General features: G+C 42.8%; 1 protein-coding gene across 1 annotated transcript in view; it reads right to left on the bottom strand.

Moving 5' to 3' along the window:
* The window catches only part of DNAI1 (dynein axonemal intermediate chain 1), a 252,535-nt gene that overhangs the window by 39,348 nt on the left and 190,671 nt on the right, over positions 1-22,516 (bottom strand). Inside the window, exons 14-15 of the mRNA XM_020966929.2 lie at positions 9,716-9,805; positions 5,572-5,659 (exon numbers count right to left, since the gene is read on the bottom strand). Of these exons, the coding sequence (XP_020822588.1) occupies positions 5,572-5,659; positions 9,716-9,805 (178 nt within the window). The remainder of the gene's footprint in view (positions 1-5,571; positions 5,660-9,715; positions 9,806-22,516) is intronic.

Genomic DNA, 22,516 nt, shown 5'->3' with positions numbered 1-22,516 from the left:
TTTCTCATACTTTTTCATCTCAATTGCATTATAATATATTCTATTACATGAGTGCAAACACAATTTATTTAACCATTTCCCTATTTTGGGACATTGAGGCTGCCTCCTTTTAAAAAAATTTTTACGTAATTATATATAATGAATACTGCTTTGAAAATTTGGAAGACCCTTTTCCTTCTTCTATTCTCTCATCTACTGGTTTCTACAATATTATTCTCTCTAGCTTTCTTTCCATCTCTGACTATTTCTTCTCTACCTTGTTTGCTGGTTCCTCTTCTTCCTATCCCTGAAGACTAGTCTCAGTCACTTTCTCTCTTTTACACCCTCTCTCCTGATAATCTTATCTACTGTCATGACTTCAGTTACCACCTCCACTTCAAATTCATATTTCCAGCTCCAGTGCTTTAAACTTCCTACTATCTCCACTTGAGTGTCCCACTGATACCCCAAACTCAACATGGTCAAAACTAGACTCATCATCTCGTCTCCCAAACTTGCCTTTCTCTACACTTCTCTATCTTTGCTGAAATTCTCCCAGTTGCAAGGGCTTGGAAACTCAGCTAACTTTAATGTCTTCCTTCTCTCATCCTCCTGATTCCATTAAATGCCAAGTTGTATTGTGTACCTCTGAGACATCTCTACTATGCATCGGCTCCTTTCTGTTTACACTGCTGCCACCCTAAGTTCAGCTCCTCATTAGCTCTCCCTTGGACTATTATTATAATGGGCTGTGCACTGGTCTCTGGTCTCATCTCCCCCTACTCCCCAATTCTTCCCCATCCTCTACACCAGTGGTATCAAATAGAAGAGGGGGCCACTAAAACCATACATAAGGATCCCTGTGGCCCATAATGACTTAGAAAAACACATATTAACATTATTTATGTTCTATTATATTTATTTTTTTAAATATTCCTCAATTACATTTTAATCTGGTTCAGTCTCTACTGGGGAGTGTTGCTGGTACAATATGGCCAGTTGCCATGTTTGGTACCTCTGCTCTACCCCACTTCCAAAGTCATCTTCCTAATGTACATTACATCAGTGCTATGCTTAAAAAAAAAACCTTTAGGGGCTCCCCACTAGCCACTTAATAAAATACAGACTCATAAGCCTGACATTTAAAGTCCTCTGCCATCTGGTTCCAGCTCCCTTCTACAGCCATATCTTAGGGACTCTCTTTGTGTATTTTATGTTCTGACCAAACTGGATTATTCACTGTTCTGTGATCTTATCCTGCCTTCTCCTGCCTAGAGTGGATTCCTCTAAACTCCTCCTACTGACAACTTTCTCTTCCTTCAGGGCCCAAATTTAGTATCACCTCTTCCACTCAAAGAATATCCTAATCCCCACAGCTGGAAATTATTCCTCCCTCCTTGAATTACTCAGGCTATCCAAGTTTGACTTGCCTTGCCCACTTAATCATTTTCTAACTTGTATTATAGTTATTCATGTATAGGTCTCACCCCTTCCCCCACTAGATTGTAAGCTTCCTGGGGATAGGAACTATATCATTTTTCACATTTGTATCTTTGGCACCTAATTCAATGCCTTGCCCAGAGTAGACACTTAATGTTTGTTGAAAGTAATTGGAGGGAAATGATGAACAGACTGACTTCAGAAAAACCTGGAAAGACTTGTATGATCTGATGCTGAGTGAAGTGAGCAGAACCAAGAGAATGTCATGCACAATAATAACCACGTTGTGCGATGACTAATATTGATGCATTTAACCCTTCCCAGCAATACAAGTATCTAAGACATCTCCAAAGGCCTCGTGATAGAGAATGCTATCCATATCCAAAGAAAGAACTATGGAATTTGAATGCAGATCGAAGCATATTATTTGCCATTTTTTTTCCTCTTCTGTTGAGTTTTGTTTCCTCTTTCTGGTGGTTCCTCTTATTGGTTCTAATTCTTGCTTACAATATCAGTAATGTGAAAATATATTTAATAGGAATGTATATGTATAGCCCTTATCAGATTATGCTCCGTCTTGGGGAGGGTGGTGGGGAGGAAGGAGGAGAAAAATTTTAAACTCAAAAGCATATGGAAGTGATTGTTGATAAATTAAAATAAATTAATAATAATTAAAAAAGAAAGTAATTGGAGGGTGATTCCACCCATAACAATATGACAGTTGGCTCTAGAAGCATTTTGAATGGCCTCATTAGAGCCAGGAACTGTTAGGGCAATATGTTTAGCTGGTACCTGCCTATCTATTGCTTACATCAGGGGGCCTTAGCCTGAGAGGGTCCACAAATTTGTTGTTTTTTTAAAAAATAGTTTGATACGTGCATTTCAATATAATTGGTTTTTTGGTAATCCTATATTATTTTATTATATATTTGTGTGTGTGTGTATGTGTGTATATGTGTGTGCATGGACATATATATATATATATATATACACACACACAATACACACACACACATATACACACACGATATATATGTATATATATGTATATATATGTATATATATGTATATATATGTTATATATGTATATATATGTATATATGTATATATATGTGTATATATATATATATTATATATATATATATGTGTATATATATATATATATATATATATATATATATATATATATATATTATATATATATATATATATATAATATATATATATATTATATATATATATATATATATATATAATATATATATATATATGATGAATTTAAACACATTATTCTGAGAAGGGGTCCCTAGGCCTCACCAGACTGCCAAAAGGATCTAGGACATACAAAGGCCTAGAGCCCAGTCTGGCTCCACTTTTTTCCATCTGCACTCTTCTTCCTCCAACCCCTCCCTGGTCTCAGAATTCACCCTGCCTACCTCACCAGGACCACCCCCTCTATGCCAATGCCCCATAGCTCTGCTCAGGTTAGTGCAGGGCCTGGCCTTGGCTTGAACATTCCAGACAAATCCCTATGTATTTACTGGTTTAACCTCTTGCCTGTCATTCTAGGCATCCTTCCCACCTACTGGTTCTTGGACTGATGATACAGGATACATTAATATATTTTATATCCAGCCTCTTCAACCTGGCTGCAAGGAACCTAACTCAGTCTCCTGTCATAGCCATTCAGGCTGCTCCTGCATTGCTCTTTGTCCTTCCATCTCACTCCTCCTGACAGCTTCTGGGTCTGGAATCAAGTGTTCACCGAACCTTTCATATAAGAGTGGTGCTGTTACATGAGCTGGGTTCTGGGACTGAAATTCAGGAGCTCCAGATCCTAATCCCAGCTCTGCCACTGACTTGCTGTGTGACCTTTGGGAATCTTCTTGCCCTCTCTGTCTCACATTGCCTCCTTTGTACTAGGGATAATATCTTCCTTCCTTACTTTCCAAGATTAGTGTGAGGACCAAATGGAAACAAAAATGACCACAAAAGTGCTTGATATGCTGATGTTTTTTTTTAAAAAAAGGTAAAGTGTGAAATGAAAATTAACGGTTTTATACTGAATGCTCTTTTTATGTTGTGCAGTATACATGTAAAGATTCTTTTTGCATGTGTGTCTTTTTGGATTTAAGTTCAAAATGAATAAAAAATAATAAAGAAAATAATAAATAAATACAAATTTAAAAAGAAAGAAGAAATTGGCATACAGATATAAGGTGTTGTTATTACTAGCCAAGGGAAACTTAACAACCCCAATACCACTGGTTTAACAGCAAAGAATCACATCTTCCTGGCCGCTGCCTTGTAGATATCTTATCCTGGTTTTTGTAATTGGGCTTTTGCTTTGCTGTTTGATGACCGAGTTCCTGTCTTGTCCACTTGTCCACTGGTTACGGTAACTGGGTCTGTATCTTGTGCCCCCTCCAGTCTCTTCCCCCCAGTCCCTGCCTTGGTTCCCTAACAAAGACACCCATTCCCCTCAAGCTAGAGGCTCATGTTTCCCTGATCCTCTCAAGGACTGGACAGAGGTTCCTTTGGCAATCAATACCAGTTCTATTGGCTATCAACCAACCAATAGGCACTTATTATATACCTATTATATACCAGACCCTGTAAAGGAAATAGTCCTTGTCCTTCTGGAGCTTACATTGAATTGGGAGAGACAACACAGACTTATATACAGAACAAATACAAACTAAATACAAGGTACCTTGGTGGGGAGGGCCCTAGAAGCTGGGGGGAGGGGATCAGGGAAGCTTCACATACAAGGTAGTGCCTAAGTTGAGTCTTGAAGAAAGTGAGGGATTCTACGAGGCAGAGGTGAGGAGGGAGAACATGAAAGGCACGAAGGAGAGCCAGTGCAAAGGCCTAGAAATGAAAGATGCAATGTTTCATGTGAAGAACAGCAAGAAAGTCAGTTTGATGAGATGGTGGTTCAAAAAGTAATACGTAATGAGTCTGGAAAGGGTGAGCTGGGACCAGGTTGGAAAGGGCTTTCTGAAAGCCTGGCCTGGCCTCTTCTATCCGTAACTGAACCTCTGTGACTCACATTCTCTCTGGTGAGGATCTATACCCGTTGATTGTACTTGGCTTGATGACAACTGCCCATCTACCCACACCTCTGCTTATGGCTTGCTTCTGGGCCCTTTCCTGATTAAGGGGCAATTTCTGAGGAGTCTCCAGGTCCTGGCTTTCTGGGGGTCTGACTGGTCCCACTATTAGACCAATCCATGGTTCGTTTAATCATTTAATGACCATTCACTGCTTTAATCTGTTCAGGGCATCGAGCATACAACAGACAACAATGAAAGGGAAGCTGTCCTCCAGGAGTTTGCAGTCCCGGGACCTCCTCCCCACAGTGAGCCGTCCTGGCAGCCACATGCTCCTCCTAGGCCAGCAGTCTTCTGTCAGTAGTCCCTACTCTAGTCCGGAGTGCATATTTCTGTGGAGGGACAAATTCAATTAATCAAGCACAGGCACAGGAACAGGGTCCATCTTGGCCTGGCTTGGAGTCAGACCATCTTCACCGGCTTCATTCAGCTTGGCTGTCTTGCTCCATGACATTTTTGCCTGGTGTGAGTAGAGGTTGCCCTGGTTTTTCCTAAGAAGTCTGTTTTTTTAACCAGGTTCAAAACTGCATAAAAAAGTCCATTTTTACCCACTTTTTTCAGTTAAAGGAAACTATGGTTTGCTGTCCTGCCTGCTTCCCCTGGCACTTAGCACATTGCCTAGCACACAGTAGGTAGGCACTTAATAAGTCCTAGTTGACTTGACTTACCTTGGCCAAGATCCATGGCTCTTCCAGTTCTTATTGTTTCCTAACCCTAGAGTTATTCCGTCCCCTACCCCCACCTCCCTGGGGAGACAAACAACTAATGTCTGCCAACTTCCCTCTGCATCAGGAGACCAGGTGCCTAGTCAGGAGACCAGGTGCCTAAGGACTGAGTTTGCTTGGGAATGAATGCGGGAGGAAGGAATTGCCACTGGGAGATAATGAAAGTTCTGGGAGAGAGGGGCTCATTTGGGATTTCTCGGCTGCCTCATGGCCTCAGGCTGTCAGGACAAGGATAAGGAGGGGGTGGGGCGCTGAAGCTGCCAAGGCCTGTCTGAGGCAGGTTTGACAGGCCTGTGGCTGGGCCCGGCTCCTACCGATTGTGTACACGTTGAGTTCCTCAGGACCTTCAGTTGTGGTGCCCTCTACATTTAGCTTGATGATGTCGGTGTGCATCAGCTCATTCTGTGGGCAGAAAAGATGGTGGTGTCATTACCCATCCTGGGCTCCACTGGGTAGTGTTCCCACATGTTGTGATGGTGGTAGGGAGAAGGATCAGAGAAGGTGGACCTGGGGATCCTTGCTGCTAAAGAAGGAGGGAAAGCTCGGCTATTCTAACGAACTTAAATCTTAGAGTAGTGATTCTCAAACTTTTTATTTTTTATTTTTTGGCAAGGCAATTGGAGTTAAGTGACTTGTCCAGGGTCACACAGCTAGTAAGTGCCAAATGTCTGAGGTCAGATTTGAACTCAGGTTCCTCCTGACTCCAGGGCTGGTGCTCTATCCACTACACTACCTAGGTGCCCCTTCTCAAATGCTTTATTCCTCGGACTCCTTTACACTTTAAAAAATTATTGAAGACCTTCCCCTCCCCCTGCCAAGCTTTTGTTTATGTTGATTATATCTACCGATATTTATTATATTAGAAATTTAAAATGTCTTAGCATTATTATGAAAATAACTTTAACCTTGGAGACCTCCCTGTGAAAGGTTCTTGGGGATCCCCAGAATCCTGAGGACCCTAGAACATATTTTGAGAACCATTGGCTTTAAGAAAGGAGCCTCAAGGGCAGCTAGGTGGTGCAGTGGATAGAGCACTGGCCCTGATGTCAGGAGGACCTGAGTTCAAATCTGGCCTCAGACCAAACACTCGACACTTACTAGCTGTGTGACCCTGGGCAAGTCACTTAACCCCAATTGCCTAAAAAAAAAGAAAAGAAAAGAAAAAGAAAGGAGCCTCAAGAGCAAACTGGATTTTTATGTGGGATCAAGGCTTGAATGGTGGAAGCTTGGGGTCTAGAATATACATGGTAGAGTCTAGAACACTAGGTAGCCAGGGCAAAGAAGAGCCCCCTTGTTCCCCTCTATTCTTCTATTCCTTTCTTTCTGACTCTCCCCTTTCTAAAACCCCAGAGCCATTCCTGGGCTTCTCCTACAGCAACGGGCCACTAGCAGTGAATCAAGGACTCTACTTGACTGAAGTGTGAAACCATTTCTCAAATCCCTTGTGGTCAGCAGGTTTAGCCCGGAAATTTTACTGGAAATTAATGTTAATTTGAGGACCAAAGCAGACAGAGGCACAGGTCAGAGTAATGTTCTGAACTGATCTGGATGATCCGTGGACTTTCAGCTTCTGCCCTCATCTAAGGTGAGCTGTACCAACTCCCTGGCAGCATCGTGAGCCCTCCAAGAAGTTGTGTCCTGGTCTCATCTATGGGGATGCCCCCAGGCCATCTCTTATGGTCTAGTTCTAGATTAGGCTGCACCTCTGTTCTTCAGTATCACCCCATTTCAGGGAGGAAGTTCCCCTGGGGACCCCAGGTTTCAGGCCACTTCTCTTGCAGGCCCCTCTACCCCTCCTGAAAGTCTCCATGATGCTGGCCCCAACCTGTTTTTCCCTATCCTGTTCCACTGGTCTGGTACATGCTTACCAGCTGGTTGCAAAAGCCTGCTTTATCCTTTGATGGAGTTTCACTTATTTATCTATTATTCAGAGATGACTAACACACCCTGAGCTCACAGCCTGAGTAAAAATCACGTCTGACTGTTATTTTTCATTTTAAGGTTTCCCAAACACTTTACATAATGCCATTTAAGGCATAGTTACATCTTATTACCCTGTGGGGCAGGGACTAAAGGCCTCCCTTTTCCAGGGACAGAAACTGAGACTTGGAGAGGTTACATAATTTCTCCAAAGTCACACAGCTAATATCAGAGGTGAGATTCAAACCCAGATCTTCCTCACCCCAGAGAATCTTGAATCCAGTGTCTCTGGTTTACAGTACTCTTCAGCAACATCTTAAAAAGGCATTAAAAGTAACTGACTTTAATTCCCAGCAAGGGAAGAGTCTGTCACCTACTTAAAATGTGACCTTGGGCAAGTAAGCTCTTTGGGTCTTAGTTCACTTATGAAATAAGAAGATTGGTTTGGATTTGAGATTCTTAACCTGGGGAAAGATTTCAGAGGGTCTGAAAACTTGAATGGGGAAAAAAAATTCCATCTGATTTTTACTAAACTTAACTGAAATTTAGCATTTCCTTCAATGATTTAAAACCATTCTTCTGAGCATGGAGGGGTCCACAGCCTTCATCAGACTTCCAGAGGAGTCCAGGACACAAAAAGATTAACAACCTTTGGTCTAGATAATTTCAAAGGCTTCCTTGAACTCTAACTTTAGATTGAGCAGAAATCTACCTCCTTCTCCTTAGCTCTGATTCTGTCTTAGTTTTGTATTGTTCTGTGTGAGTCTTATCTCCCCAACTAGATGGTGACACTCCTCCCTTCCACCCCACCTCCCAACTCCCTGCTTCCAGGAGTCTACCTTCTGTCACAGATCATGGATGGGAATACAAGACCTGGATGACAGGGGCATAGACCCTGGAGGGGTGCTCATGGGGCCTAGTTGATGGGGAAGCCATGAGATAGGATCGGGCTCAGGGTTTGAAACAGGGCTGAAGACCGGGCACTAGGTCCCTACAGCCCCACCTCCTAGAAACCCCTGGCTAGAGTGAGGGTACAGAGGCAACACCTCTCATCTCAGGATGTTGTTCCAAGACTAGGTATTTCTAATCAAACCCCACACATCCTTCAGGGTCTTGCTTAATCTCCATCACTAGCAGGCCTTTCCTGACTACTTTAAGCCCCAGAGACTTCTTTGCTTCCTGAACACACACTATCTGCGCTCTGAGCATCCATTTGGGCTCTTGATTCCATCATGGAATCACACCTCAGAGGCCATCTATTAGACCTGTGCCTTAGCAAGGATTTGTTTTACTACATACTGGAAAAAGTGGTCATCTAGGCAGGCTCCGTGATAGGGAACTTGCTGCCTAATGAGTCAGGTCATGGTATTTTTGGACAGCTCTAATGGTTAGGAAGTCCTCCTTATGCTGATCTGCTTTCTTCTCCTTAGCTCTGACACTATCTGTTCTTGAATTATTCTGCGTGAGTCTTATTGCCCCAGCCAGACCATGACACTCCCCTTCTCCCACTCCAGCTGTATCTGTCCCTTCTGTTTCTGCACTAGCCTCACCTCAGCACAGGGGCAGGACCACGGCAGGGCTCAGAGAACGCTGGTTGCCCTGAACTGAGTTGACTCTTGGGGACACCCAGACTATTCAGCTAAGGGTCAGCCCTCTTATGCTTACCTGTCTTTGCTGTTTCATCCCCTATACCAGGAAGGGTCCTGGATTTCCCTTGTTGTAACTCTTCAAAACTCAGTTCAAATGCTCCCTCCTCCACTGACACTCTGTCTCTCTGTGTCTCTGTCTCTTTCTTTCTCTGTCTGTTTCTCACACCCATGGTTTAAAACAACCTTTCCTTCATCAGACCTTGAATAACAGTTTGTGCTATTAAAAGGTACTCATTATGTTCTAATTTGTATGGTTTGGTTGTGTGTGTGTGTGTGTGTATACATCCTATCTTTTCACTAGGTTGTGAAGCTGACGGTGTGGGCCAGATCCAAATAGATCTCCTCTGTACTTAGTAGGGGCTTAAATGGTAGTTGTTGAATTTTATTGCATTGAACTATTTCTGGGAGAGAAAGATCACACATTAGTAGGGATCAGAGCAGCTGAATCATTAACCCATTGGCTCCCAGTGCTTGGGAGGGCCCGACTCCAAGGGATTGAACTAAGAAAATCAGAATTGATGCCTAAACACTAGGGAGGGCACAGAAGTGTTTCTTTCTTTTTGTTTTCTTCCAAGGTGTCCCAAGGGGAAAGTGAATCCCATCCAGGCCCAGCTCAGTTCATAGGATCACAGACTGAGAGCTGAAAGGGTCCTTAAGGATGGCAAGTCCAGCTCCCTTATTTGATGGAAGAGGAAACTGAGGCACAGAAAGGTTATGTTCAAGATCACCCAGCTGGTAAGCACCTGAAGTGGGATTTGAACCCAGAACCTCCTGGTCCCCAGTCCAGTGCCCTATCCACTATGCCATGCTGCGGTCTCTCCCTCCTTTAGCGTTGGAGATAAACAAAGGAAAGAAGCTGGAGACACGAGGTGGGGCTGGGGATAATTACCTTCACCAGAGTCCAGGATACAATCCTCCCATCAGATGACACCGAAAAGAAGTTCAGATTATTGTCCATGTCGTCCTTCTGCCACCTGACCTGAAATGACACCAATCAATGGGGCAATGGAGCCTTGAACGGTTCTGTGAGCTGGGACCCCCTAACTCTTATCATGTAACTAATTTCCTATGACTAGAAAGGTTTGTACTTGGAACAAGTGCCATAAACTATGACCAGAGCAAGTGTTGTGAAGGGCATCAACTTGAGGGGTGGGGGAAGACCACAGAATAGAGTTCTGGGCCCAAGAGGACCTGAGTTCAAATCCAGCCTCAGACATGTACTAGCTGTATGACTCTGGGGGAGACGCTTAACCGTTTGCCTCAGTTTCCTCACCTATAAAATGAGCTGGAAGAGGAAATGGCAAACCACTCCAGTATCTCTGCCAAGAAAACCCCACTGGGGTCACAAAGAGTCCGACACGACTGAAATGACTGAACAACAACAAAGCCAGCTTGTAAAGGCTGATGTAGCCCCATGTTTCTGGGCTGCAGTTTCTGAACTGCTCCTCATATTGTACAGCCTTTTGTTTCCGATTCAATTCAACAAGCATTTCATAAGAGCATACCATGTGTCAGGTGCTACACTAGACCACAGGGACACAGTAACAAAAACCAAACCTTCCAATAAGAACAAAGAAAGCTGGCTGGGAGGTGCAGATGGTGGACGCCCATAGGTACCAGCTGGTAGTCTCCTGCTCTGAGCAGGCATCCTCAGGAGCTGGGTGCTGAGCCTCATTGTTCTCCGACGCCAAAGAACCGCAAGTGCTCTCTAACTTCAGAGGCTTGGGGAAAAGCTCTGGTTATGCCTCACCTACAGACTGAGAGCCTTTCCCCCTGGCCTTGCAGCCTTCTAACCCGAAGCACTCTCTCCACTTTCCTGGTCTCCTAACCCTCAAGGCTCCCAGTTTCCCATCCTCGAAGATGTCCAGACTGCCTGTATATAGAAGGCACCTTCCAGAAAGGGGATTCTGGGCACTGGTCTCCATCACTGAGTGGTGGGGATGGAAAGGCAATGAAGCATGTTCTTGGAAGGCATGTGGGAGGGAGGAACTTGGTAGGGAGGTGATGGGATCCTCTCTAATGGAGATGGGAATAGTGGAAGTCTGAGCATTAGCCACTGGTGGAAGTTAGGCTTTTTTTTTTTAGACAATTGGGGTTAAGTGACTTGCCCAGGGTCACACAGCTAGTGAGTGTCAAGTGTCTTATCTGAGGCCAGATTTGAACTCAGGTCCTCCTGACTCCAGGGCCGGTGCTCTATCTACTGCACCACCTAGCTCCTCTAAGGCATTCTTTAAAAACTAAGTTTTCCTGGCCTGATCTCACTGAGGAAGTAAACAGAGAAGAGATGGGAACAATCATTTGTTAACTGTACTAAGTACTTTACAAATATCACATTTGGTCCTCACGACATTTATAAATATTACTGCAGTTGATCCTGCGAGGCAGGTGCTTTGATCTCTATTTTAAAGTCGGGGATATTGATGCAGTTAGAAGTTAAGCGACTTGCCTAGGGTGAAAAGCTAGTAAGTGTCTGAGAAAGGATTTGAACTCAGGTCTTCCTGACTCTAGGCCCAGCCCTCTGACCTCTGCACCACTTAGCTGCCTCTTAGGTGTGAAGTCTTGATTATGTAGCTCCTGCACACATGGTTTTCCTCAGCTATAGGATGTCCTGATCAAACTGAATTATCCCAAAGAATTACAGACACTTAAGAATTGAAAGGCTTCTTAGAATCATCTAATCTAACTTCCCACATCATGTAAGAATTCCTTTTATAATATTTGTGACAGGTGGTCATCCTGTTTTTTCTTAAACATCTCTAGTAACAGGCAACTCACTACCTCACGAGATGGTTAGTTTCATTGTTGAACAACCCTAACTGCTTGAAAGTCCTTTATGCTCATTGGTCCCCATTCTGCATTTGGAACCACATAGAATGCCCAGTCTCTTTTCTATGACAATCCTTCAGGCATCTGAGGACCCTCAACTTGGCATAACCCATCTACCAAGACATTTACCAGTGTGTGGCCACTGCACATGCTACAGTTTCTGGGAGCCCCAAGTGATAACTGGGTGAAGGTGGACACCAAATGTGGATGAGCAGCCTTGCAAAAGGCTCAGCAAGCCTTTACACTGGAGGGGCTAGACCCCCCCCCGAGTACCCCATAAATCCCACTATATTAATATTATCATACTGTAATATCTTCTTTTGACAATGTCACCAGTCCTCTTTGAGAACAAAGGATGAACAACATTTGAGGACAGCACAATCCCCAAATCTTCTTTTTCACATGGTATCATGGCATCTAAGAGAAGAGGAAGCATTCTCCAAAAGTCTCCCTGCCTGAAGAATCCCCTTTACAATGTTCACAATAGCGGGGCATATGGTTTTCAATTCAATGCCCCCAGTGATGAAGCACAGACTACCTTTCAAAGCAGCCTGTTCCACTTGAAAAGAGTTTTACTGATAACTTCTGTTTTAAAATCATGATAATTTTTGCATATCCCCCTCACTTATCTGTCCCCAGTAAACCTTCCCTCACAATAAAGAAAAACAGTTCAGCAAAACCAATCTGCACAGTGACCGTCTGCCAGCATACGTAATCCCCTACCTCCATGCTTCCTCATCTCTCCAAGGAAAGGAAGGTTCTCCTTATCTTTTCTTTGGAGCCAGACTGGCCATCGTATTTATATAACATTCCTATTTGTCTTATTGTTAACTTAGGTTGTATTAATCATTGTGGGTATCATTTTCCTGGTTGTGCTTACTCTGCATCAGTTCAGATATGTCTTCCCCTGTGAGGTCATGGAATAACTGATCTAGAGCTACAAGAGCCCTTAGAGGTAAAGCCAACTATTTTTTGGATGAGGAAACTGAGGTTCAGAGAGGTTAAGTAACTTGGCCAATATGAAACAGATAGTAAATAGCAGAACTGGGATTTGAACTCAGGTCCCATGGCTTAGCAGCCTTTCCACTGCATTATGAGGTACAATAATATTTCATTACATTCAAGTACCACAATTTGTCCAGCTATTCCTCCCACTTTTGTTTCTAGTCCTTCACTATAAAACTTGATGCTAGGAATATTTTGGTATGTCTATATCTGTATCTATATCTACATATCTATATGATATATTGGTACATATGTAGGTATATATATGTATACACATGGTATGTAGGTATATATACGGTATATATGGTACATGTGTATATATACACACACATTGTATATATGTATGTATATATGTATATGTCACTTTTCTTTCTGTCCTTGACTTCCTTTGACTATATACGTAACAGTGAGATCTCTGGGTCAGTATGGACATTTCAAGTAACTTTTTTTATTAAGCAAATTGCTTTCCAAAATGATTAAATCAATGCGCAATTTTACATACAGTGTATTAATGTGACTGCTGTTTCTTAGCCCTTCCAACATTAACTATTTCCATCTTTTGTCATTTTTGCCAATATCCTGGATGCGAGGTAAAATCTCCGAGTTGGTTTCTTTGTGCATTTATCATTAATGATTTGGAGCTGTCTTTCCCATGGTTGTTAACTGTTTTCAGTTTTGAGAAATGAATGAATATCCTGTGACTACTTATCTGTTGGTGATTTTCTCTTCGTCTTATAGATTTGTGTTCATTTACCTATACATCTTGGTTACCAGACTTTTATGAGGGTTTATAAATGATAACAAAGACTTCTCCCTCCCTCTGTTTTTTTTTTCAGTCATATCTGACTCTTTGTGACCCCTTTTGGGGGTTTTCTTGGCAAAGATACTGGAGTGGTTTGTATCTCCTTCTCTCTCAATGTACAGTTTCCTTCTAATCCTAACTCTGCTGATTTTGTTCATACAAAAGTTTCTAAATTTTGTGTAATCAAAATTGTCTTTAGCTTTTGGGATCCCTTTTAACCCTTCTTTGGTTAAGAAACTTCACATTACCTAGATTGTGAGGCTTCCTTCCTTCCATTTTCCTCTATTTTTATTTATTTATTTATTTTTTGTTTTGGTTTTTTTTGGCTAGGCACTGGGGTTAAGTGACTTGCCCAGGGTCACACAGCTAGTAAGTGTTATGTGTCTGAGGCCGGATTTGAACTCAGGTCCTCCTGAATCCAGGGCCAGTGCTCTGTCTACTGTGCCATGTAGCTGCCCCTATTTTCCTCTATTTTTAAATAAATTATGCAACCTCCTATGTAAGTTAAGGATCCATTTGGAACTTCTTGTAGTACATGACGTAAGATCCTGGTCTAATTTTTTTTTTAAACCAAACTGCTTCCAATTTTTCTAGCAGTTCCTCATCCCACCTTTGGGCATTTGCAATTTTGCAATTTGTATGGTATTTTTTTTTTCTTACATCAAGCCTGAAAGCCTAAATTTCATCTCTTTTCAAGTTTCACTTATTGCATGTGAACTACTCTCTGGAACCAAGAAGAGTGAGTCTAATCTTCCAAACACTTGAAGGACAGCTCTTCAAATACTTGGAAACAACTACCTTCTCTTAAAAATCCTCCATTTGTGCAACTTTTCCTTAAATGGCCTGAAATCAAGGCTTTATACTAACCTGGTTGCTGTCCTCTGGATGACTGCCAGCTTACTAATGATTTTCCTAAAACATGGCTACTAGAACTGACCAGGATGTTCCAGATGTGGTCTGATCAGGGGAGGGTGCAATGGGACTACCCCCTCCCTAGTGCTAGACACTGTAACTGTCTTAATGCAACCTAAAATTGCATCAACTTTCTTCTCTCCCATCACACTGTTAACTGCTATTGAATCTGCAGTCCACTAAGACTCCCAGCTTTTTTTCACGTGAATTGCCCCACTCCTTTGCACCTGCCCCATTTTAGACTTGTGAAATGATTTTTTTTTTTGCTTTTTGGTAAGGCAATCAGGGTTAAGTGACTTGCCCATGGTCACATGGCTAGTAAGTGTTAAGTGTCTGAGGCTGGATTTGAACTCAGGTCTTCCTGACTCCAAGGCCAGAGCTCCATACCACCTCACTGCCCTGTGAAATGAATTTTTTAAACCCATGTGTAAGATGTTTTATTTGTCCCCATCAATTCTCTTATTAGATTTGGCCCCAATGCTCTACTGCACCTATCAAGATTTTTATGAGTCCTGCCTCTGTCCTTCAAGGTGCTAGCTGTCCCAGATCTGTGACATCTATGCCTTTGTCCAAGTCATTGCAAAGGTGTTAGCAAACCCAAGGATAAGCACCGACTCCTGAGATTCTCCACAGAAGACCTCCTCCCAAGTTGCCATTGAACCAGTAAGAGGAAAGGGAACAAGCTTTTTTTTTTTTAAATTTTTTATTTATTTTTATTTTTATTTTTTTGGGGGAAACAAGCATTTATTAAATACTTTACTACATTCCAGGTACTGTGCTAAGCATTTTACAAACACTCTCTCGCTTGGTCCTCATGACAATCCTTCCAGGCAGGTGCTGCTATCCCCACTTTACAGCTGAAGAAACTGAAGCAGAGAGCTGTTAAACCACTTGCCCAGGGTCACACAGCTAGTCAGTGTCTAAAGTGGGATTTGAACTCAGGTCTTCTTGACTCTGGGCCTGGTGCTGTAGCCTCTGTGCCACCAGCTGCCTCTATTAAGGAGTCTTCTTTGGGTCTAGTCATAAAACAAGGTCTAAATCTACCTACCTGTTCTATCCTCTAGGTCAACTATTTCCATAGACATTCCACATAGACATTCTACAAGAACGCCGGGACTTTGTCAAATGCTTCCTAGAATAAAGGAGAACTATACTGACAGCAATCAGTCTAATAACTATGTCAAAAAGAAAAAAAAAAGGAGATAAGAATAGCAGCATGGCGCAGTGGGACAGAGTGCTGGACTCTGAGATAGGAAGACCTACATTTAAACCCCACCTCTGATGCCTACTAGCTGTGTGGCCACAGACAAGTCATTTAACCCCTCTGAGTCTCAGTTTCCTCACTTGCAAAATGGAGGGAACCCCTGTAGTACCACCCTCCCAGCACTGTTGTGAATATCACATGAGACATCACATTTAACATACTTTGGAACCTTTAAAGGACTATATAAAGGTCGGTTGCCAGGATAATGAAGACTTGCTCTTCATGAAGCCAGGCTGCATCCTCGTGATCAAGGCTTCCTTATATGTTCCCAACCCAACCCCTAAATGCAATCTAGAATTCTGCCAGGAATTGGGGTCGAGCTCATCGACCTTAAGTCTGCAGACTGTTCTCTTCCTTTCTTGGAAAATTGGGACCATATTTTCCCGCCTCCAGTCCTTTGGTGCCTTTGCCATGTGTCCAGCCTTTCCGGGATCACTGACAGTGGCTCAGCAATCGCAGCTGCCAGGCTCTAAAACGTGTCATTTATCTGGGCTTGGTGACTCGAGCTTCCTCCTGGGCAGCGGGCGCTTTTTGACTATTGACCTACTTGTACTGCTAGTCACTCCCTATTAGTCACTCCCTCTATCCTTTGCAGTTGCAAGGTCATTCTCCTTGGCAGAGAAAAAAAGGAAAATTGGAATTAAGAGGCTCTTTCTTGTCTCCATTTTTGATTATTATCATTCGGCCTTTCTTTGATCTTCTTCTTCTTTTCCCTATCCCAAACCGTCCTTTTTGCTGGCCTTAGCTTTCCTAATCAGCCTCTTGTTCTGAATGTATCACTGCTGACACTATTCCTGGAGGATCTCACTACACTTTTGCATTCATCTTCCACAGCCTGCCCTTACTTCTATCTTCCATACTAAGTTGATTGGCGAGTTCCCTGTGCATACACAGGAATGCTCTCCTGTCTCTGCTCTAGCTACTGACCTCCTTGGCTTCAAGTCCCAACTAAAATCCTGCCGTCTACAGGAAGCCTTCCCAACCTCTCTTAATTGCAGTGGCTTCCCTCTTCTAGTTCCTGGGTATCATACATATAGCTTTTTTGTTGTTGTTCAGTCATTTCAGTCTTATCTGACTCTTCATGACCTCATTTGGGGTTTTCTTGGCAGAGATACTGGAGTGGTTTGCTATTTCCTTCTCCAGCTCATTTTACAGATGAGGAAACTGAGGCAAATAGGGTTAAGTGACTTGCTCAGGGTTACACAGCTATTGAGTGTCTAAGGCCAGATTTGAACTGAAGAAGAGGAGTCATCCTTACTCCAGGTCTGGCTCTCTATCCACCGTGCCCCCTAGCTGCTCCTAAGCATATTCTGTTTGTATGTTGTCTCTCCTATCAGATTATAAACTCCTTAAGGGCAGGGACAGTCTTTCGCCTCTTTTTGTATCCCCAGAGCTTAGCACAATGCCTGGCACATAGTAAGCACTTAATAAATAATGATTTCTCCCCTCGGCATGCCTTTGTACTCACTTCTTCTTCTCTTCAAACCTTCATTTCTGGAATTATTTGTTTCCTTTAAGGCTCAACTCAAGTACCACCTATTTCAGGAGGCCTACTTCTGGTCCCCTAAACTGCTATTGCCTCTTCCTCCTCCTTCCTTGTATTTGAATTGTACATGTCTCATACATACCTCTAGATGTGAGTGTTGTTTCCCCATTAGAATTTAAGCTCCCTGAGGGCAGATACTGTTTTGCCTTTCTCTTTGTATCCCTAGTACTTAGCTCTGTGGCTAGAAAACAGTAGGTGCTTAATAAATTCTTGCTGATTGATTGGCTGATTAAGCAACTTCCTCTTTTCCTCCTCATCAAACCTATTTCTCTTTGGTTTTCCAGAATTCCATTCTTGAGAGCTCCTAATCCCTCCCTTCTACACTGACTTCCTTCCCCTCTAGAATTTTTAATCCATGTCACTTATTGAACCCAGAAATATGTTCTCCCCAGATCTAGGGCATGTCAGACTTTGCTCAACTTTCTCCTCCCCTGATCACAAATTCTAAGATGGATTGGTCACTTCTGCTCAGAGTTCCCCTCCCATCTATTCCATTTCCAGTTGGTTCCTTCTTGTTGGTGGAAATTGGATCTGGAACAGAATTTGCCTCTGTTGTTATTTTTCTTTCTTTGGAAGGCTGAAATTATCGATAAGGCATGTCAAGCAATTATCAGCTTTTAGAAGGGAGAAGGCACCATTGCTATCTGGTCAATTGAAGTAACTTCCCGAAATGCTACAATATTATGTTGCGATGCCAGGCTCGTCATCTGTCTCACAACCTCCTCATCCATTTCATTTTTCTGTCCCAGTGGTCTATACCCTGATACAGTATTGATTCTATTTCAGCCTTGATTGATCTTTGCCCCAATGCCCTCCACCATGCTCTGTCCTGCCTACCCTACTTCCTGGATTTTTTTACAGTCTTAATATTCAACATTACTCCATTCTCCACTCCCTATTTACCTATTCTGTTCCTTTGAAGTGTTATCCTTTCAGAGGAAGAACTGGGTTCAAATCCCACTTCAGATACTTACTAGCTATGTGACCCTGGACATATCATTCAACCCCTTTGTACTTCAGTTTCTTCATCTATAAAATGGGGATAATAATAATAATAATAATAATAATAATAATAATAATAATAATAATAATAATAATAGTAACAACCCACCTCCCAGGATTGGGGTATGGATTAAATGAGATAACATTTGCAAAGCACTCTTTAAGCCTTAAAGCTCTACATAAATGGTAGCTGGGGCAGCTAGGTGGTGCAGTGGATTGAATGCTGGACCTGGAGTTCAAATTCTGCCTTAGACACTAACTAGCTGGGTGACCCTGGCCAGGTCACTTAACCCTGTTTGCCTCAGTTTTCTCACCTGTAAAATGAACTGGAGAAGGAAATGGCAAACCACTCTAATATCTTGGCCAAGAAAACCCCAAATGGGGTCATGAAGAGTCAGATATCCCTGAAAACAACTGAAGAGCAATAACAACGACATGGTAGCTCTTCTTGGATTTGTGTCCTGTGAACGTCTGGTTCTTTCTCCTGCTATTCTTCCTCCATTGTAGATACTCTATGGGGTCTTGGGCTTGGTGCATAGACACAGAAGTGTTCTCCAGGCTCAGCTCCTCTGGCTGTCTCAAACATCCTTCAACAGACATGGTTTCCAGGCCTTTCATCTTCTAGCTAGACTCTGCTGGAAGAACCCCAGCTCGTTCACGTTCTAAGAACGGAACCCAATATTCCAAATGTGTTCTGACCAAGGCAGAGGACAAAAGGCAGCGTTCGGGACACTAGATTTTTGGTTAGTTTTAGCCTATGATTGCACTTTTTTTTTTTCCTGGCTGCTACATTAGAGTTGGCTCATATTAAAGAATGTGTTCAGCTAAAATCCCTAGGCTGTTAGCTAGGCCTGCTCTGATGATCTTCCTTGTAAAGGTGATGGAGGTGAAGCTGTCTCCTCAGTCACACCTACAAGGCTGATGTGGTTGGCTTTGGACCTCGTGTGTGGATGCCCTCTCTCTAACCCCAACAATAAGGCAAGGGAAGGTTAGCTGGCTAAAGAGGGCCAGACCTTTCTCAGGCAAATAGCCCCCTCACTGCCGGTGCCTCTTTAAACTTCCTGCTCCGGCTGAACCTGGCTGAGGGAATGGATAAAAGGTATGGATGGAGGTAAAACAGGGCAGTGTTGAGGCCTAGGCTGTGGTGTGTGGCTCCCCCTTTAACTCCCTGCCCCAGGTGGCATTGAGCCACATCTCCTGGGATACTGGTGTAGTCCTTCATTGCCCTGTTCAATCTTACACAACTCAGTTTTTTGTTTCTTTTCTTATTTTATTGACAAAATACCCAGCACAGGGATATTATCCCAACCGACTAGGAATTAGGATTACTCCCCTTAGACTTTTCCTGCTTCAACTTTACCCTTCTCTTCTCCTATCTCATTATCCCTTTCTTCCTTTCCTCTCACATATTTTTCCTCCCCTCTTTATTTTCTCTTCCCTTCTCTTATTCCTCTTCCCTTCTTCTTCCTTCCCTCTTACTTTTTTTTTTTGAATAGGGAGATTAATCTATTTCAGAAGAATTGTATATATCCCTGTGGTGTGTGGGCCTTCCCTCTTTTTTCCCTCCTTCTTCCTTCTTTCCCTTTCCTTTTTCCTTCTTTCTCCATTTATTCTCTCCCTCTTCCTTTCTGTTTCTCCCTCCTTCTCCCTCCCTCCTCTCTGCTGGCTCCTTCCTTGGTTGTTTTCTGCCCTGTTTCACTCCTATCACCCTTCCCTTTCATCTTGTGTCACTTCTGGGGTGTGACTGGATATTTTGGGCCTGAGTTCACGGAAACAGACTAATGGGGAATTAGACAAATCACATTTGAAAGTGACAAAATGAATCTTCTGTCCAGCCTGCCCTCTGTCCTCTCTGAGACCAAGCCGTTTCTTGGGTCCTCCACACCCTTACCAACTCAAAAACTGTTTAAGAATCCCTTTTCCATGCAATCTCCCCAAGCCCCTGAACTCACCAGAAGCCAGCCTCCTTCCCCTCCTCTTTGTTTCATCCCCTCAGAGTGTATGTCTGGGCTGAAGTCCAGTCGTTTTCGGGAGACAGGACTATTGGTCTAAATACAGGGTGAGCTGGTGGACATGCCAGATGGACTGTCTAAATACATGCAGGAAACCAGAGAAAACTAAGTATCTTTTATCCTCTAACTTACTTAGCCTCTCATTGAAAATGCAAAGAACTACTTCTTTACCACACCTTAAGGAGACCACTTCTCTCGATCCTTAAAAAATTTAGATCTGAAGACTGGCTGGAATATCTTCTAGAGGGAACTAAAAGAAGGTCACATAGACCTCCCTCTCCTTGAGAAGAAATGCCTCCCCCACCCCCAGTCCAGGCACCTTGCAGGGATGGGGTTTGCACTGCTCGGACTCAAGGACACAAAGCGTGAGCCACTTTTTCTCTAGCAAAATTAGGTCTAGGCTCTCTCCTGGGTAACTCTGGGAAATTTCCCAATCTGCCAAGTGGGGATAACAACACCTGCCCTGCTTTCATCACAGTGTTGTTGTGAGGATCAGATCAGATAATGGTTATGAGAAGATTCTGAAATGTGCCAAGTATTATCTAGGTGTGGAGGATATATATATACACACACACACACACACACATATATATATATATATATATATATATATATACACACACACATATATATATATATATATATACACATACACACACACACACACACATATATATATATATATATACATATATATATACACACACACATACATATATCTGTATATATAATTATGATGACGATTCTCCTACTGTGACCTTGAGGCCACACGTGGCCTTCTAGATCCTTAAGTGTGGCCTTTTGACCGAATTCAAATTGATGTTGTTCTGTAAAATTTGGATTCGGTCAAAAGGCCATACTTAAGGATCTAGAAGGCCACATGTGGCCTCAAGGCCGCAGGTTCCCCACACCTGTCCTAAACTATCACAATCTGGACAGACAACATGGAACATTCCACATTGTCTCTGGTAGTGGGGATGGGCCACCCTGAACTACCAGCACCCTCTCGCCCAATCCCCCTTGTAGTTTGGAGACCTGGAGGATACAGTTATTTGCTCTGGGCTGATTGCCATATAATGAAAATCCTTAGCTGGGTCCTCACTCAGTGCCTACCACAAATAGGGGTCCATGAGGGCAGACAGGCTAATGCGTATAATTAAAGCTATTAGTGAAGAAGGGATTATCGAAGGTGCTAATGAGTTAGCTCAAATTCAGGCAAAGAAGCAGGGCAACCTAGGGTGTTTCTCACATTTTTGGAAGAGTCTTGATTCTAAGAACTTCCAGAATAGCAATGATGGAAGTCATCTTAAGAAGAAGGGTAGATTAGGTAGGGGAACTGGAAAGGTTAGGAGAGGCTCAGAAGAAGAGGTGAGAGAAGGGAAAGGGAAGTTGGAAGAAGAGAAAGGGAAGAGGAATGAAAGGAAGGAGAGAAAGCAGAGCTTGAAGAGTGGGGACCAGAGGTATAAGCCAAAAGGGAGTATAAATAATAGGAATGGCCAAGTAGAATTGTACTGTCTCTGTTCCTGAATGTGGTACCCTACCACATGTTAACATGCAACTACACCAGCCCAGGAGACATAGCCCCAGAGAGGCAGCATGGTAGAGTGGATGAGGCATGGATCAGGAAGACTTGGGTTCAAATCCTGCCTCCTGATGTCTACTAGCTGTGTGCCCATGGGTAAGTCATAATTTAACTTTGCTTTAGTTTCTTCATCTGTGTAATGGAGAGGTTGGACTTGATGGACTTCTGGGTCCCTTCCAGCTCTGTATCTGTGATTCTGTGATGGAATGATCAGTTCAGTTCTAAATCCCATGAGAGTATTCACCTTGCAACACAACGACAACAATGACAATGATGAAGACAACAACAACAGCAAAACAGACTATTGCTGGGTCAGCAGTCAGATAAAGAAGGGAAGAGGGGAAGACAGTCTTTAAAAAGAGAAGCATTTTTCATTTGGATTGACACATTTCAAGACAGCTTTGACCCTAGTTTGTTTGCTCAGTAACACTGAGAATTGGGAAGTGTACCTTTGGGGAATGTAAAGTTAAGACCTGGGGTGTGGAAACCACTTTATATCTCTATTTTAAAACCTTGCTGTGCTTTGTTTAAATGTATCTACTTTTTCTTTTCCTTTTTTAAAAGAGTTATATTTTATGGAATGGGACACAGGCTCTTTAAAAGGGGACAGGCAGTGCCAGAAGCCAGGCTGTTAAGTTGCAGGGGAGCTGCTAAGAGAAGTGTTTAATGAGCAAGCTTAAACACAGAATGGAAATTTTATTTCACAGAACACTTAGCAGCTAGATACCTGATTCGGGGA

Source organism: Phascolarctos cinereus, unplaced genomic scaffold, assembly GCF_003287225.1.
Source record: "Phascolarctos cinereus isolate Bilbo 61053 unplaced genomic scaffold, phaCin_HiC Scaffold_4;HRSCAF=312, whole genome shotgun sequence".
NCBI lineage: Eukaryota > Metazoa > Chordata > Mammalia > Diprotodontia > Phascolarctidae > Phascolarctos > Phascolarctos cinereus.
The sequence above is the reverse complement of the archived record's forward strand: the minus strand, read 5'-3'. Positions and strand labels throughout refer to the sequence as shown.